Source organism: Dendropsophus ebraccatus, chromosome 9 (genome assembly GCF_027789765.1).
Source record: "Dendropsophus ebraccatus isolate aDenEbr1 chromosome 9, aDenEbr1.pat, whole genome shotgun sequence".
NCBI classification, from domain to species: domain Eukaryota; kingdom Metazoa; phylum Chordata; class Amphibia; order Anura; family Hylidae; genus Dendropsophus; species Dendropsophus ebraccatus.
Window position 1 is genome coordinate 93,129,643 of NC_091462.1, and position 17,445 is coordinate 93,147,087.

Genomic DNA, 17,445 nt, shown 5'->3' on the forward strand with positions numbered 1-17,445 from the left:
TGAGGTAAGTATCCAGGGCTTTAGTGGGGGGTCGGGCGGCCTTCACCCCGGCACAGGGGGTGACAGGTTCCCTTTAAAGTAAAAAAAGTGTAAAAAAAAGTTTTTAAAAGTATTAAAAACCCTTATAAGGGGGAAAAACACCATGATTGCTGATTTTTTGAAATTATATATCAGAAAAAAAAATTATAAAAAGCGATCAAAAATTTTCTGTTACATCAATATGATATTAATAAAAACTAGAGATCATGGTGCAAAAGATAACACCCCAACCAGCCCTGTAGGTGGAAAAATAAAAGCGCTATGGCTCCTAGAAGGCGAGGAGGAACATTGCATTAATCTGACCCGGACATCCGGGCATCAATGGGCTCAGTCTTGAAGGGGTCAAAGCCGGATCATCTGTTTTAATAAATCTAGGCCAGTGTATTTCCAATTTTCTAGTTTGGATGAAACCTCCCCCAATAGGCGGCACATAGGACTGACTAATATCTCCTTTATAGTTTTTTTCTCTTGTCATGTAATAGGTGGAAGAAGAAGGTGATGAACGCACCGTGGATTTACAGGTATTCACACTACATGAAAAAAGCATGTACCTGCTTCACCCCATAACAGCATGGAATAAAGAGGGATCAGAGTCACATGGGGCCCAGAATGCACCAATAAAAACCTCAATTGTCACACAGAAGTATTTTAGCCCCCTAAGTCCTCTGCAAACTGATATGAGGCCTATATAATGTCCTAAATGACAGGGGCCACTAGGTGCTGCTGTTTATTTTAGCACAAGTTGGTTTAAAAACTATTTTTTTTCCGCTGGAGTTCTCCTTTAAGGGGGCAGAATAGAAAATGAGCTCAGAATCACTTAGATGTATAAAAAAGTTTCTGCCAAGTTAATCATGTGAGAATTGAAAAATAGGGAAATGGTGTTAAGGGGAAAACTGGCAGCGACAACAAGGGAGAATAAAGAACATTTTCTGAAAGTTTTAAATGGGACAAAGTAACAATGATCCTAACCAAATATCTGTTCTCTGTTACAGCGATGAGAAGTACCCGCTGGGCCTGCAGATCCCGAGCCTGGAGACCATCATGTAAGTAGAAGCAGCAGATTGTCGCCTTTTCTGTGGCATATGACAGACGTAAGGGGCCTGAAGAGGCGGAGAGAAGGTGCGGCCTCCTTTTATAACTAATATAATGGCTTACGCCTAAAAACGGAGGTAAGTCATGTCAGAAATCTACACCGGCTCCGAAGCAGATATAGATTTCTGCACCCACCGTGTGGCAGGTACAGGTCCCCCCGGATTTATAATGTCCTTAATAAATGTCCCCTTATTTACATTGTTCTACATACAGTGAAGAGGAGGAAGAGGAGGAAGAGGACTGGACTGAGGAGATCCACGGGTAAGGAATCACAAGTACTGTGACTGCAAGTTTTGTTTCTTTCCTTCCAGTATAGAGAGAGGAGATGTGGCAGGACAGGACAGGGGGCGCTCTAGGTAGAGATAAAATCATATTTTCTGTCTTCTCTATTCTATCACTAACAGGAGCGATGACGACACCAGCAAGGACGCGGAGGACATGGAGGATTGGGAGTAAGTATCTCATAGTAAAATATCAGCCACATAGACATGTTTGTAGGGGGGGGTCTTGTCTTAGAGGAGTACTGCAGCAAAAGTTTTTTCTTTAAAACAAAGTGTCTTCCAGTACTTATTGGCTGCTGTATGTCCTGCAGGAACTGTTGTGTTATTTCCAGTCTGACACAGTGCTCTCTGCTGCCACCTCTGTCTGTGTCAGGAACTGTCCAAGGCAGGAGAGGTTTTCTATTGGGAATTTCTACTGCTCAGGACATTTTTTGTCAGGAACAGAGGTGGCAGCAGAGAGCACTGTGTCAGACTGGAAAGAATAGAGGTACACTTCCTGTAGGACATACAGCAGCTGATAAGTACTAGAAGGCTTGAGATTTTTGAAAAGAAGTAAATTACAAATCTGTATAACCTTGTGAAACCAGTTCATTAGAAAACATTTTTCGCTGGAGTGCCCCTTTATACAAGAAGCCTACACAAATAAAAGTGTTTGGAGCTATTTTAAATTTTATATTACTTGCATTTTCTTCTAATAAACTTTGTATCATTTTGTTTATTTTTGGATTTTGTGGTTTTTTTCCCATAGTAGATCATGTGATCATTGGCCTCTCTTTGAGGCTGGATTCACACAGTGTTTCCCCACAGGTTTGTGGAATACTGCCGCTGCAATTTTTGAGTCAAAACCAGAAGTGGATTAAAAGTAATGGGTAAAAGAAAGGCGGCACTTATATGTCTCCTCCCTGCCGGATCCACTCCTGGCTTTGGCTCAAAAACTGCAGAGGCCGTTTCCAAGAAACTGCCATGTGTGAATGCTAGCTGTTCCAGAATTTATTTTTACAAAAAACATTAAATGTATCAACCAAAACTTACCACAGGAAGTGGTGTATTCTTTCCAGTCTGACACAGTGCTCTCTGCTGCCCCCTCTGTCTGTGTCAGGAACTGTTAAGAGCAGGAGAGGTTTTCTGGGGGGATTTTCTACAGCTTAGGACATTGTCTTTCTCTTGATAAAGTTCTGCCAGAAAATTTACGTCATGGTGTGAATGAGTCTCTAATGTGTGTTAGGTTCTCACTATCTTCTCTATTCTATCACTAACAGGAACGATGACAACATCAGAGAGGAGGACGAGGAGGACACAGAGGATGATGAGGACTTTGAGGAGTAAGTATCTCATAGTAAAATATAATATGTAATATAATAGTTACATCAGTCACATAGACATGTTTGCAGGGGGTCTCATCCTAAAGGGGTACACAAGCAAAAAAGTTTTTTTTTTCTTTCAAACAAACTGGTGTCAAAAAGCTGCTGTATGTCCTGCAGGAAGTGGTGTATTCTTTCCAGTCTGACATGGTGCTCTATGCTGCCACCTCTGTCTGTGTCAGGAACTGTCCAGAGCAGGAGAGGTTTTCTTTGGGGATTTTGCTACTGCTCAGGACAGTTCCTGTCAGGGACAGAGGTGGCAGCAGAGAGCACTGTGTCAGACTGAAAAGAATACACCACATCATGCATCATGCAGGACATACGGCAGCTGATAAGTACTAGAAGGATTGAGATTTTTGAAAATAAGTAAATTACAAATCTTTATAACTTTCTGACATCAGTTAATTTGAAAGAAAACATTTTTCTCTAGAGTGCCCCTTTAAACAACAAGCCTACGAAAATTACAGTGTTTGGAGTTATTTTAAATTTTACATTACTTTAGTTTTCTTTTAGTAAACTTTGTAGCATTTTGATTAAATTACATGTTTTTATTTTGTCAGATTTTTGTGGTGTTTTTCCCATAGTAGATCATGTGATCATTGGTCTCTCTTTGAGGCTGGATTCACACAGTGTTTCCCCACAGGTTTGTGGAATACTGCCGCTGCAAAACGAGTCAAAACCAGAAGTGGATTAAAAGTAATGGGTAAAAGAAAGGCGGCACTTATATGTCTCCTCCCTGCCGGATCCACTCCTGGCTTTGGCTCAAAAACTGCAGCGGCCGTTTCCAAAAAACTGCCATGTGTGAAGTCGGCCTCAATCACATGAATTATAATTAGAGATGAGCGAACGGGGTTCGGGTTCGAGTCCATCCGAACCCGAACGTTCGGCATTTGATTAGTGGCGGCTGCTGAACTTGGATAAAGCGCTAAGGTTGTCTGGAAAACATGGATACAGCCAATGACTATATCCATGTTTTCCACACAGCCTTAGGGCTTTATCCAAGTTCAGCAGCCACCGCTAATCAAATGCCGAAAGTTCGGGTTCGGATGGACTCGAGCATGCTCCAGGTTCGCTCATCTCTAATTATAATGTGAAAAACAAAAAAACCTTAACAAAACGCAACACATATATAAAGAAAAGACACCGTACCTAGAGCACACACCACTTTCCCAATGAAAACACCAAGAAGTACAAAGCATTAATTGTAGAGACTTTCACATAACATCCGGCTCCGACATTTTACTGCAAATAAAAAGAAGGGTTATTTTTTATAAGAATGCCAATAAATATAAACCACAGACAGAGCTGGATAGCAGAAGTAAAAACCTATTAGATATTAGACATACACAAGGTATTTCCAGGCACAGAATTTCTTCAAATTCCAACTCTTAGCTGTCACCGTGAGTGTCCCGGAGGCGGGGCTAAGCTGATCAGGTGATACATTTTCCTTTGTTCTAACTATGTCTCCTCTATCATCATGACTGACGGCCAAGCCAAAACAATTAGTCAAGATGGTAGGGGAGGGAAGCAGGGCTAGGGAAGTGGTGGCCCCTCAGAGGTTAGGCCACGCCTTTAAGACACTTACAGGCACAAAGGAGGGATCTGACACCTAACAACATCACCTTGGGTATGGTAAAAAATTTCTATCTGTTAAAAAAAAAATCTTGTTACATATTTTTATCAAAGTTGTACTCAGATATTGTACTTCAAACATACTGTAACCAGGATTTTGTTAAAAATTGTCACAAATATAATACAAAAACCTAACACCTGAAAGACGTCATCTCATCATGTAGATTCATGCAGGGATCACATGCTGGCGGATCATAGGCTGCAGACCTGAGGTATCTGCATGCTGTGAGTAACTGGCTGAGCAGTCTACCTGCTCCCTGTCTACTATTCTCCCTGACTGCATCTGTGTGCAAAGATCCAGGGCACAGGGCCAGAAATCCAGGGAAATCACTGCAATCCCAAACCCCTTGACGTTAGTAATTTGTATATATGTGTACCTACTGCACATACCCCGTGTAGTAGGAATGTACATATACGTTCCTGAAAATGAAGGGGTAATGTGTGTGGGACCACTGCAGTGAGAGCGATCCCACACACATCAGTGTCTCGGGAGCCCAGCATAATGACAGGCATCTGCGATCGCGCAGCTGTCTGTCATTAACCCCTTAAACGCTGCGATCAATAGCGATTGCGCAGTTTAAGATACTCAGTGACAGAACAAGCACTTGTCACTAAGTGAACGGGACCCACGCAGCATGGCAATCGACAGGCGAGGTTAAGTCCCTTACCTCCGTCTTGTCGGATGGGCGATTTATGCATAGAGTCTGCTCTCAGGCAGGCTCTATGCATAAATTGCCAATAACACTGATCTATGCTATGCTATGGCACAGCATAGATCAGTATATGCAATCTATTGATTGCATGTTTTAAAGAAAAAAAAAGTGTAAAAAAAAATAATAATAAAGTTTTTAAAAGTATTAAAAAACCCTTATAACCCCCCCTAATAAAAGTTTAATATACCTCCTTAACCATTATAAAAATAAACATATAAAAAAAAAACATACAAATATACATAATATATATCATGGCATGCAGAATTGTCCGATCTATTAAAATAGAACTTTATTGTTTCCGCACGGTGAACGTCGTAAATGGGGGAAAAAAACACCAGGATTGCTGTTTTAAAAAAATTATATATCAGGAAAAAATTTATAAAAAGCGATCAAAAATTTTCTGTTACACCAATATGATATTAATAAAAACTAGAGATCATGGCGCAAAAAAATGACACCCCAACCAGCCCTGTAGGTGGAAAAATAAAAACGCTATGGCTCCTAGAAGGCGAGGAGGAACATTGCATTAATCTGACCCGGACATCCGGGCATCAATGGGCTCGGTCTTGAAGGGGTCAAAGCCGGATCATCTGTTTTAATAAATCTAGGCCAGTGTATTTCTAATTTTCTAGTTTTCATAAAACCTCCCCCAATAGGCGGAACATAGGACTGACTAATATCTCCTTTATATTTTTTTTCTCTTGTCATGTAATAGGTGGAAGAAGAAGGTGATGACCGCACCGTGGATTTACAGGTATTCACACTACATGAAAAAAGCATGTACCTGCTTCACCCCATAACAGCATGGAATAAAGAGGGATCAGAGTCACATGGGGCCCAGAATGCACCAATAAAAACCTCAATTGTCACACAGAAGTATTTTAGCCCCCTAAGTCCTCTGCAAACTGATATGAGGCCTATATAATGTCCTAAATGACAGGGGCCACTAGGTGCTGCTTGGTGTGTAAGACCTATGTGTGAGACAGGTAGCGCTCTAGGGCCACGTATGTGACACATCTAAAAACTGCAGAATCAGGGAATATACTGAGTTGTATTTCTCTGCCAACACCGGCTGCTATGTACAGAACATGACTAAAAGAGAAAATGAGGGGAAAAAATCTAATTTTTAAATTCTAAGTTCATTTTAGCACAAGTTGATTTAAAAACTATTTTTTCCCGCTGGAGTTCTCCTTTAAGGGGGCAGATTAGAAAATGAGCTCAGAATCACTTAGATGTATAAAAAAGTTTCTGCAAAGTTAATCATGTGAGAATTGGAAAATAGGGAAATGGTGTTAAGGGGAAAACTGGCAGCGACGACAAGGGAGAATAAAGAACATTTTCTGAAAGTTTTAAATGGGACAAAGTAACAATAATCCTAACCAAATACATGTTCTCTGTTACAGCGATGAGAAGTACCCGCTGGGCCTGCAGATCCCGAGCCTGGAGACCATCATGTAAGTAGAAGCAGCAGATTGTCGCCTTTTCTGTGGCATATGACAGACGTAAGGGGCCTGAAGAGACGGAGAGAAGGTGCGGCCTCCTTTTATAACTAATATAATGGCTTACGCCTAAAAACAGAGGTAAGTCATGGCAGAAATCTACACCGGCTCCGGAGCAGATATAGATTTCTGCACCCACCATGTGGCAGGTACAGGTCACACTGTATTTACAATGTCCTTAATAAATGTCCCCTTATTTACATTGTTCTACATACAGTGAAGAGGAGGAAGAGGACTGGACTGAGGAGATCCACGGGTAAGGAATCACAGTTTTGTTTCTTTCCTTCCAGTATAGAGAGGAGATGTGGGAGGACAGGACAGGGGGCGCTCTAGGCAGAGATAAAATTATATTTTCTGTCTTCTCTATTCTATCACTAACAGGAGCGATGACAACACCAGCAAGGACGCGGAAGACATGGAGGATTGGGAGTAAGTATCTCATAGTAAAATATCAGCCACAGTGACACGTTTGTAGTGGGGGGGGGGGGGGGGTCTCATCTTAAAGGACTACTGCAGCAAAAGTTTTTTCTCTCAAACAACTGTTGTCAGAAAGTTATATAGTTTTCTATATTACTTCTATTTAAAAATCTCAAGTCTTCCAGTACTTATTGGCTGCTTTATGTCCTGCAGGAAATGGTGTATTCTTTCCAGTCTGACACAGTGCTCTCTGCTGCCACGTCTGTCCAGAGCAGGAGAGGTTTTCTATTGGGAATTTCTACTGCTCAGGACAGTTCCTGTCAGGGACAGAGGTGGCAGCAGAGAGCACTGTGTCAGACTGGAAATAATACACCACTTCCTGCAGAAAATACAGCAGCTGATAAGTACTAGAAGGCTTGAGATTTTTGAAAAGAAGTAAATTACAAATCTGTATAACTTTGTGACATTTGTGACATTTTTCGCTGGTGTGCCCCTTTTAAACAAGAAGCCTACGAAAATTAGTGTTTGGAGTTATTTAAAATTTTACATTACTTGCATTTTCTTCTAATAAACTTTGTATCATTTTGTTTAAATTACATTTTTTTTGTTTGTTAGATTTTTGTGGTGTTTTTCCCATAGTAGATCAAATTTTTGCAAAATAACAGCAAAAGTTATCTTTTGTTTACAAGTAGAGAATGTCAACTTAAATGCTGGCTGTTCAAGAATTTTTTTTACAAAAAAACATTAAATGTATCAACCAAAATTTACGACTTACATAAAGCCCGGTGTGTCATGAAAACCTCAGAATCACTTAGATGCATAAAAAAGGTTACTGCCATGTAATAAATTAATCATGTCAGAATTGAAAAACAGGGCAACGATGTTAAGGGGAAACTGGCAGCGACAACAAGGGGTTAATAAATATCGGGGATGAAATTCATGTTATTCTTGAGAGAACAATAAATAATATTTTCTGAAAGTTTTAAATGGTACAAAGTAAGAATAACCCTAACCAAACATCTGTTCTCTGTTACAGGGATGACAAGAACCCACTGGGCCTGCAGATCCCGAGCCTGGAGACCATCATGTAAGTAGAAGCAGCAGAGATACAACCACCCATCTGTATTCTCTGGGTGGATATAGGAGTCCAATGGCATCACTGCTCATAAACTCCTCACCTGAAACTCTGTATATCTACATGTGCCCAGGGTCGTATTACCAGCTGCTGCTGCGCTAGGCACTAAATAGTATAAATATGTATAAATAGTGTATTTCATGGTTTTTAACTGCTTAAAACATAAGCAAATTTCCACATTGATTCAATGATTGGAGCCATCTACATATTGTCTGAGGGAATTCTCACCACAGGATTGGTGGATTGGTAGGTAATAGCTCCAGGCCTCACATTTACCTGGTTTATGTTTTACATACAGTGAAGTGGAGGAAGAGAAGGAAGAGGACCAGATTGAGGACATCAACGGGTAAGAAATCACATGTACTATGAATGCATGTATTTGTTTTTTACCATCCAGTATAGAGAGAGGAGAGGTGGGAGGACAGGAAAGGGGGCGCTCTAGTTAGATATAAAATCAAATTTTTCCATTTATTTGACTGGCATAAATTTACATTCCAAACTGCTGACACTGTGAGAGAGTTATTAAGGTCCCCATACACGCTATAGCTTTGTTGGCAGTAGCTGCCATACATAGTACTATACTATACTATAGGATAAGCTATACAATGTGTAATATAACAATATATTTATATCTGTGCTGGTTCATGTTCTATATACAGAGAAGAAGAGGAAGAAGAAGAGGAGAAGGCCATGGAGATCCCCAGGTAAGTAAACAAAGCTTATAACATTGTAAATGCAAGGGATTAATGTTATTTCCCATCCTGTATAGAGCGAGAGGATAGGGGGTGCTTTATTTGGAGGTGGGCTCATATCTCTATTGTGGGTAATGGAGAATATTATATTGCTGAGTCCTGACTGTAATATATGTAGCTGCAGGAGCTGATGGATACAAGAATACATTTCCTTTACATTGTTTCTATATAATGTGCTCAGTAATTCGGGTTTCTTACACTAAGCATTTATTTCTGACCATTTCTTGGTCATTTCTCCTCAGTAGAAGCAGCAGCAGGAGGAGATCCATCTTATCCAGGTAAATATAAGTGATGATACATTTACATGACACCACACGGCTATTGCTGCACTGCACCTCCTCATGTCATCACTATATATTACCAGTCACATATAATAACCCAACAAAGACCTCATGTACAGAATACAGCCAAATAAGTTACATGGTGCCGCCATATTCCCCCTGTATCCCACCCACTAGGATCGCTCTGATGCCCCTCTCTCCAGTCTATTCTCCCATCACTGCTGTGTCCCCAGAAGACGTGTCTGATCTCACGAAAGTCATGCTGCTTCTTTTCTTTCCCTTATAGACTGCGGGCGCTGTTCTGCTGCTGCTGCACCATCCAGGAGGAGTAAAAGTGAGTAACCAAAATCTCATCACACCTCAGGCTGCAGATCACTGTTTCCTGATTGTATTTTCATATGGAGATTATATATGTAACTGTGATTATTAATAAAGTTCCATCATGTTTCTATTCTGTTAACACTTTGCTTGGTATATCTCCCATCTAGGTAACATCGCGCCCCCAGTGTGAGGAGAAGACACCCCGACCATCTGGAGTCGTCTGGAGGAGGAGGCGTCTATAACATCAAGGGGTAAATGAGACGCCCATAAGATCAGGAGGAAACATTTACCTCATATGGGGGAGGAGGAGCCCCCCTTTACCATCGGAAATAGGAGGACAGGACACTCACAACACCTAGAGGAGTCTGGAGGAGGCCCCCTTAAAGGGGTTTTCTAGGTAACTAAAAAGGTGTTACTTTTCCTACCTCTCCGGCATCTCACTTCTGGTTTGGTCTCGTCTCCGACCAACATCTTCTGACCTGGCATAAGGGCGGTGAGCTGAGACAGTGGGGCAGGTACTTTGTTGCGAATGTCACATGTGGGCGAAACTGGTGGCGGCCAATGTACAAGCAATGTTGTCCGATGTCATCATGACACTGCGAGTACATTGGCCACTGCTGGAGGCGGGTTTCACCCACATGTGATGATCACACCATAGTACCTGATCTACTGTCTCAGACCTTAGCCAAGTCAGAAGATGTTGGGATGAGATGAGTCGGAACTGGAAGTGGGACCCTGGTAAGGGGGGAAAGGAAACACCTTTCTAGCTCCCCAGATACCCCTTGTAACATCAAGAGGCAAATTAGGGGCACATAAGATCAGGAGGATTTATTTGCCTCATATGGGGGAAGGAGGAGCCCCCTATTATCATCATTAACTGGAGGACAGGACACTCACAACATCTAGAGGGGTCTGGAGGAGGCGCCCTTAAAGGGGTTATCTAGGTAACTAAAAAGGTGTTACATTTCCTACCTCTCCGGCATCTCACTTCTGGTTTGGTCTCGTCTCCTACCAACATCTCCTGACCTGGCATAAGGGCGGTGAGCTGAGACAGTGGGGCAGGTACTTTGTTGCGAATGTCACATGAGGGCGAAACTGGTGGCGGCCAATGTACAAGCAATGTTGTCCAATGTCATCAGAACATTGCGAGTACATTGGCCACTGCTGGAGGCGAGTTTCACCCACATGTGGTGATCACACCATAGTACCTGATCTACTGTCTCAGACCTTAGCCAAGTCAGAAGATGTTGGGATGAGATGAGTCGGAACTGGAAGTGGGACCCTGGTAAGGGGGGAAAGGAAACACCTTTCTAGCTCCCCAGATAACCCCTTGTAACATCAAGAGGCAAATTAGGGGCACATAAGATCAGGAGGATTTATTTGCCTCATATGGGGGAAGGAGGAGCCCCCTATTACCATCATAAACTGGAGGACAGGACACTCACAACATCTAGAGGGGTCTGGAGGAGGCGCCCTTAAAGGGGTTATCTAGGTAACTAAAAAGGTTTTACATTTCCTCCCTTGCTGGCATCTCACTTCTGGTTTGGTCTCGTCTCCGACCAACATCTCCTGACCTGGCATAAGGGCGGTGAGCTGAGACAGTGGGGCAGGTACTTTGTTGCGAATGTCACATGAGGGAGAAACTGGTGGCGGCCAATGTACAAGCAATGTTGTCCAATGTCATCAGAACATTGCGAGTACATTGGCCACTGCTGGAGGCGAGTTTCACCCACATGTGATGATCACACCATAGTACCTGATCTACTGTCTCAGACCTTAGCCAAGTCAGAAGATGTTGGGATGAGATGAGTCGGAACTGGAAGTAGGACCCTGGTAAGGGGGGGAAAGGAAACACCTTTCTAGCTCCCCAGATACCCCTTGTAACATCAAGAGGCAAATTAGGGGCACATAAGATCAGGAGGATTTATTTGCCTCATATGGGGGAAGGAGGAGCCCCCTATTACCATCATTAACTGGAGGACAGGACACTCACAACATCTAGAGGGGTCTGGAGGAGGCGCCCTTAAAGGGGTTATCTAGGTAACTAAAAAGGTGTTACATTTCCTCCCTCGCTGGCATCTCACTTCTGGTTTGGTCTCGTCTCCGACCAACATCTCCTGACCTGGCATAAGGGCGGTGAGCTGAGACAGTGGGGCAGGTACTTTGTTGCGAATGTCACATGAGGGCGAAACTGGTGGCGGCCAATGTACAAGCAATGTTGTCCAATGTCATCAGAACATTGCGAGTACATTGGCCACTGCTGGAGGCGAGTTTCACCCACATGTGATGATCACACCATAGTACCTGATCTACTGTTTCAGACCTTAGCCAAGTCAGAAGATGTTGGGATGAGATGAGTCGGAACTGGAAGTGGGACCCTGGTAAGGGGGGAAAGGAAACACCTTTCTAGCTCCCTAGATAACCCCTTTAAACATCTAGAGGCAAATTAGGGGCCCATAAGATCAGGAGGATTTATTTGCCTCATATGCGGAAGGAGGAGCCCCCTATTACCATCAGTAACTGGAGGACAGGACACTCACAACATCTAGAGGAGTCTGGAGGAGGCGCCCTTAAAGGGGTTATCTAGGTAACTAAAAAGGTGTTACATTTTCTCCCTCGCTGGCATCTCACTTCTAGTTTGGTCTCGTCTCCGACCAACATCTCCTGACGTGGCTTAAGGGCGGTGAGCTGAGACAGTGGGGCAGGTACTTTGTTGTGATTGTCTCATGTGGGCGAAACCAGTTGCGGCCAATGTACAAGCAATGTTTTCCGATGTCATCATAACATTGTGAGTACATTTGCCACTGCTGGAGGAGGCTTTCACCCACATGTGGTGATCACAGCATAGTACCTGATCTACTGTCTCAGACCTTAGCCAAGTCAGAAGATGTTGGGATGAGATGAGTCGGAACTGGAAGTGGGACCCTGGTAAGGGGGGAAAGGAAACACCTTTCTAGCTTCCCAGATAAACCCTTGTAACATCTAGAGGCAAATTAGGGGCCCATAAGATCAGGAGGATTTATTTGCCTCATATGGGGGAAACAGTTGCCCCTTTAACATCAGAGACTGGAGAACTAGACTCCCTTAACATCTAAAAGAGTCTTCAGAAAGGGCCAATAAAATTTCAAAGCAAATGAGTTGAATTTATCATCTAGATGATTTATTTATGTCAGATGGGACAAGAGTGGCAGAGCGTCTTACCCATCCATGCTGTCAATGGCAATGGTGAGGCCCTATTCTCCAGTTTACCCTGCCCCACCCTTCATTCTGAAAATATGTTATATTAATATTAACCTCTAAGCCCAAGGGAGGGGCAACTCTTCAGCCATGGCTCCCTCGAGGTTTCCTCCACAGGGGGTTTTTCCTCGCCTGAGTGCTGCTGAGTGACTCTTTGTGAGTCGGAGGTCTTTTTGCAGTGTCATGTAATTTTAAATAAAATTTAACACCTAATTACAATGTGTTGTGTCTTTATTTTGCTTCTCTTGTTTCACTTATTTTGCTTTAAAGTTTAATGTCTATCACATATTGCAGAGTTATAAAACCTCAAAGCTACAAATGCAGACAAGGCACTACCCAAAGAAATAATATAACGGGACTTCCGGTTCCGGCGCGGTCATGTAAAGACGCACGCCGGAGGAGCTCCCGGGGTGAGGCGGCACTGACCCTTACAAAACGGCCGCAGGCGGCGACAGACCAGCCCGAGGAGACGGGACAGCGGGCGAGCAGCAGGGGGACCAGCAGATGGAGCGTTACCTGCTCCGCAGCACACAGAAACAGCCCCAGACGCCGGGCCGCATGGCGGCAGAGGAATCCAAGATGGCGCCGCAGGAGGAGGAGAACACTGCCACAGGAGGTCCCCAGCAGGCAAGTGAAGGCTGGCGAGACCCAGAACCGGGGCAGCGGCACCACACTAGCAGCTCGGCGGGACCGGCACAGCCCCCCAATAGTACAGGTGGAGTGTGGGGAAGGGAAGCCGGCCGGGACTCGCAGCAAACCGGCACAAAGGAGGGGGACACAGTACCCGGGGCCGGCGGCCATGCGCTCCCTATGGGAGAGCCCCAGCCTGCAAAGACAATATCAGGGGGTCTCTGCCAGAATCAAGCTCCCCCAGACAGTCCTGCATCTTTATCCCAGACCCCAATACAGGGAACTATGCCACAGAGCTATGCCCAGGCCCAGCTGCTGGGATATACTGGGGAAACAGGCAGTGCTGCCAGCAATGCTAATGCCTGCTCACAGGGAGGACTATCACCCGCCATTGACTATAAGCTATTGGCAGCAGCAGTTACACAGCACATACTCCCGAATATGCAGAGGATAATAGAGGATGCTTTTAAAACCTCTCTGTCCCAGATACGCAAGGAAGTTACTGATCACGCTACCAGAATTGAGGTGGTGGAACAGCGTGTTTCTGCTCTGGAAGATGAAAACGACTTCCTCCGCTCTCGTGTACGCCAGCTATACGACGTCACCGAGGTTATGGAGGACAAAATAGATGACCTGGAAAATCGTTCCAGAAGAAACAATCTACGCATCATAGGGATACCAGAGAAAATTGGTACAGCTGACCTGCAATCATTCTGTGAGCGGGACATACCAAAAACCCTCGGCCTGCCCCATGCGTGTAGGATTGAAAGGGTACACAGAATTGGCATGCCCCCCAGCATCCGCGAAAATGCGCGGGACGTGATGACAGCGAGGCCTCGTCCAGTTATATTCCGGCTGTTAGACTTCAACGATAAAACGGCCATCCTGCGAGCCTACAGGAAGAGGTCCCAACCCCTGGAAGTACAGGGCATGCGCCTCATGATCTTTGAGGACTACTCTGCAGAAGTCACAAAACGGCGCAGAGCTTTCAGCAACGTTTGTACAGCTTTATTCAAGGCGAAAAAGAAGTTTCAGCTGCAATATCCGGCCACTTTGCGCATTTTTCATAATGATGGCTCAATGTCCACCTACAAGTCACCTAAGTTGGCGGAAGAAGCTTTCAGGAGAAATGAACCCTTCAGTGGATCACAGCCGTCCAGCCAGCGGTCACAGGGCCGCCCCGCCCAGAGTACAGTATGCCGGCCGGAACAGTCTTCACCCAAGGAGCAGCGCAGGCGCATGCGACGTACCAGACGCGCCAGAAGTTACTCCAGATCTCCCTCTCCCGACTGAGATGGTCGACAGCGAGGCTGTAATCCTGCTGCATGAGGGACAGTAGCAAGTATTTCGCACACACCTGCTTAAATGGTTATGGTTATCTTTTCTCTTTTACCACTTTCCTTCCTGACATAGATATGGGCCTGCTGATGTCTTGGTCCTCGGGGCGTGACTTTTTGTATACTTATGCAGTGGCGCCCCCACGGGAGCCCGTTGCATGACTGAAAAAAGAGAAGTCTCACACTCGAGGATGGAGAGGCAGTCTCATGCTATCAGACCCTCTCACGAGATGAAAAATCACTTTTGTTTGGTTATGTTTTGTTGTTGTTTTTATGTACACAGAGATTCACGCAGGAGGCAGATGGTATATGGTAGAGGGGTCACATGGTTCTATGTTCTTGTCTCTCTTTCAGTGCAATCGGGGGGAGGGGGGAGGGGGAAACGTAAGCATGAGCCTACACAGGTCGGGGGTCATGGGGTGCTTATTACTGACGGCACTCTATCTGAGGCGGTCCTCTCACTACACTTTATCCTTGCATTCTATCTTTGTCTAGACTTATCATGGTTAGGCTCGTAACATGGAATGTAAAGGGGCTAAGGTCACCCAATAAACGGGTGCAACTGCTCCGCTTTCTGAAGAAACACCGTCCCGACATAGTAATGATGCAGGAAACCCACCTAGAGGTGGAGGACATGAATAGAATGCAACGATTCTGGGTGGGCGGCGTCTATGGGTCCCCATCAGTGAATGGTAAGGCGGGAGTGATCAAGCTGATTCATAGGTCCTTCCAATTTAAACTAGTATCGCATACACATGATGCCGAGGGAAGGGTCTCGCACCTGATCATAGACCACCAGGGGGACCAATATAGCATCTTTAACATATACGCCCCCAATGGGGACAATATAACTTTTTTTGCAGGACTGGCAGATAGACTAAATTCAGATGCCACACAATGGAAAGTAGTGGGAGGGGATTTTAACACTGTCCTCGATCCAAGGGAGGATAGGAAGGGGCCCTCAACGAACCCTAACCCTACGTCATTCCGGTCTAGAGATAAAGTGCTGCCGGGCTTCCTGGAACAGACAGGGCTAGAGGACGCATGGCGCCTCACACATCCAGCTGATAGGGATTTCACCCACTTCTCACACCCCCACCAGTCATGGTCTAGAATAGACTACATGTTGACTAACCCAATTCTCAGCCGTAGGATAGAATCGGTGAAACATGGAGACCTGGTCATCACGGACCATTCACCGGTTGTATTGACCCTCTTCCCATCCTGCCCGACGGGTAATGAGTTTATCTGGCGGTTTCCCTCCTATATGACGGAGGATGAAACGTTTGTTGAGCTTCTGAGGGGGTGGTGGACTGAGTTCGACTACTATAACGCGGAACACAAATCCACTCCTCAACTATTCTGGGAAACCAGTAAGGTCGTCCTTAGAGGTAAATTGATAGCTCATGTCACATCAATGAAAAAAAAAACCGCCACCCAATATAAAAAGGCGAGTGATCGCCTTAGAGGCGCTTACACGGCCTACCTGGGGGACTCGTCTGACTCCAACAGGGAGGCCTGGCAGGCAGCAAAGGCTGATTACGAGTTATGGCTGGACAGGAGGGATAGGATATATCGTACCCAGGGCGAGGTGGAATTTTTCCGCCACGGTAATAAGGCGGGCAAACTATTGGCTAGACTTGCGAAAGGAAGACACCCCCCGGCTCATGTACTAGCGCTGAGAGACCAACAGGGGACCCTGCACGCTGCCCCGACCCAAATCAATAAAATTCTGGGGGATTATTACACGTCACTCTACTCTACTCCCCCTTCAGAGACGGGTAGCTTGTCCACTTTCCTAGCGGATTTATCACTTCCCTCCCTCTCTGTGGAGCAACAGGAAGTGCTAAACGCAGAAATCACTGAGGAGGAAGTACGTGGGGCTATAAAGGCCTCCTCAAATGGCAAGGCTCCCGGACCTGACGGGTTTACAGGGGAATTTTTTAAAACATTAACAGACCAGATAGTGCCTAGCCTCACTACACACTTTAATTCCATGTTCACCACAGGAAATATCCCGGCAGGAGCAAAAATGGCGTACATAAAAGTTCTCCCTAAACCGGGTAAAGACCCCACAGACCCGGGATCATACCGCCCAATCTCGCTAATAAACTATGACATTAAATTATTGACCAAAATATTGGCGGATAGACTAGCCAATTACATGCCTGACTTGGTGGGGGAGGCGCAGGTGGGTTTTATTAGAAATAGATCGGCAGTCACTAATACTAGAAAAGTGCTGGTAGTCTTGGACAGGATCCGACACCGCCCTCAGCCAACCGACAACCCTGCTTTATTATCTCTAGACGCGGAGAAAGCGTTTGACAATGTTCGCTGGGATTGGCTGTGGGCGGTGTTAGACAAATTCTCCATTGGAGGGCGCTTTCAGACATTTTTGGGGGGCCTGTACACTGCTCCGGTGGCGAGGGTCCATACTCCAGGGCTCTTATCAGCCCCAATTCCATTAGGAAGAGGCACCCGACAGGGATGCCCACTATCCCCTTTATTGTTCGACTTGACCATAGAGCCTCTAGCCAAATATCTAGAAACATCGAACTTGTTTGAGGGCATACAGGTGGGGGACAGAGCAGTTAAAACGACCCTCTTTGCGGATGACCTCCTAATTTTTCTTAATAACCCCCATGTTAGCCTGCCCGCACTATTTTCTTTCCTGACTGATTACGGTAAACTTTCAGGATATAAAATAAATTTTACTAA

The 17,445-nt window shown here is 44.9% G+C and overlaps 1 protein-coding gene across 4 annotated transcripts in view; it reads left to right on the forward strand.

Moving 5' to 3' along the window:
- LOC138801256 (uncharacterized) overlaps positions 1-9,984 on the forward strand; it is a 28,136-nt gene extending 18,152 nt beyond the window's left edge. The window contains exons 7-21 of one of the 4 annotated variants that reach the window (XM_069983865.1): positions 522-560; positions 1,032-1,082; positions 1,345-1,392; positions 1,536-1,583; positions 2,672-2,734; positions 5,834-5,872; positions 6,522-6,572; positions 6,835-6,873; positions 6,999-7,046; positions 8,071-8,121; positions 8,468-8,515; positions 8,829-8,873; positions 9,164-9,199; positions 9,489-9,536; positions 9,691-9,984. In XM_069983865.1, coding sequence (XP_069839966.1) covers positions 522-560; positions 1,032-1,082; positions 1,345-1,392; positions 1,536-1,583; positions 2,672-2,734; positions 5,834-5,872; positions 6,522-6,572; positions 6,835-6,873; positions 6,999-7,046; positions 8,071-8,121; positions 8,468-8,515; positions 8,829-8,873; positions 9,164-9,199; positions 9,489-9,534 — 652 coding nt within the window. In that variant the 3' untranslated portion in view covers positions 9,535-9,536; positions 9,691-9,984. The remainder of the gene's footprint in view (positions 1-521; positions 561-1,031; positions 1,083-1,344; positions 1,393-1,535; positions 1,584-2,671; positions 2,735-5,833; positions 5,873-6,521; positions 6,573-6,834; positions 6,874-6,998; positions 7,047-8,070; positions 8,122-8,467; positions 8,516-8,828; positions 8,874-9,163; positions 9,200-9,488; positions 9,537-9,690) is intronic. The other 3 variants (XM_069983866.1, XM_069983868.1, XM_069983869.1) reach the window with 3 other exon arrangements.
- The last annotated feature ends 7,461 nt before the right edge of the window (positions 9,985-17,445 follow it).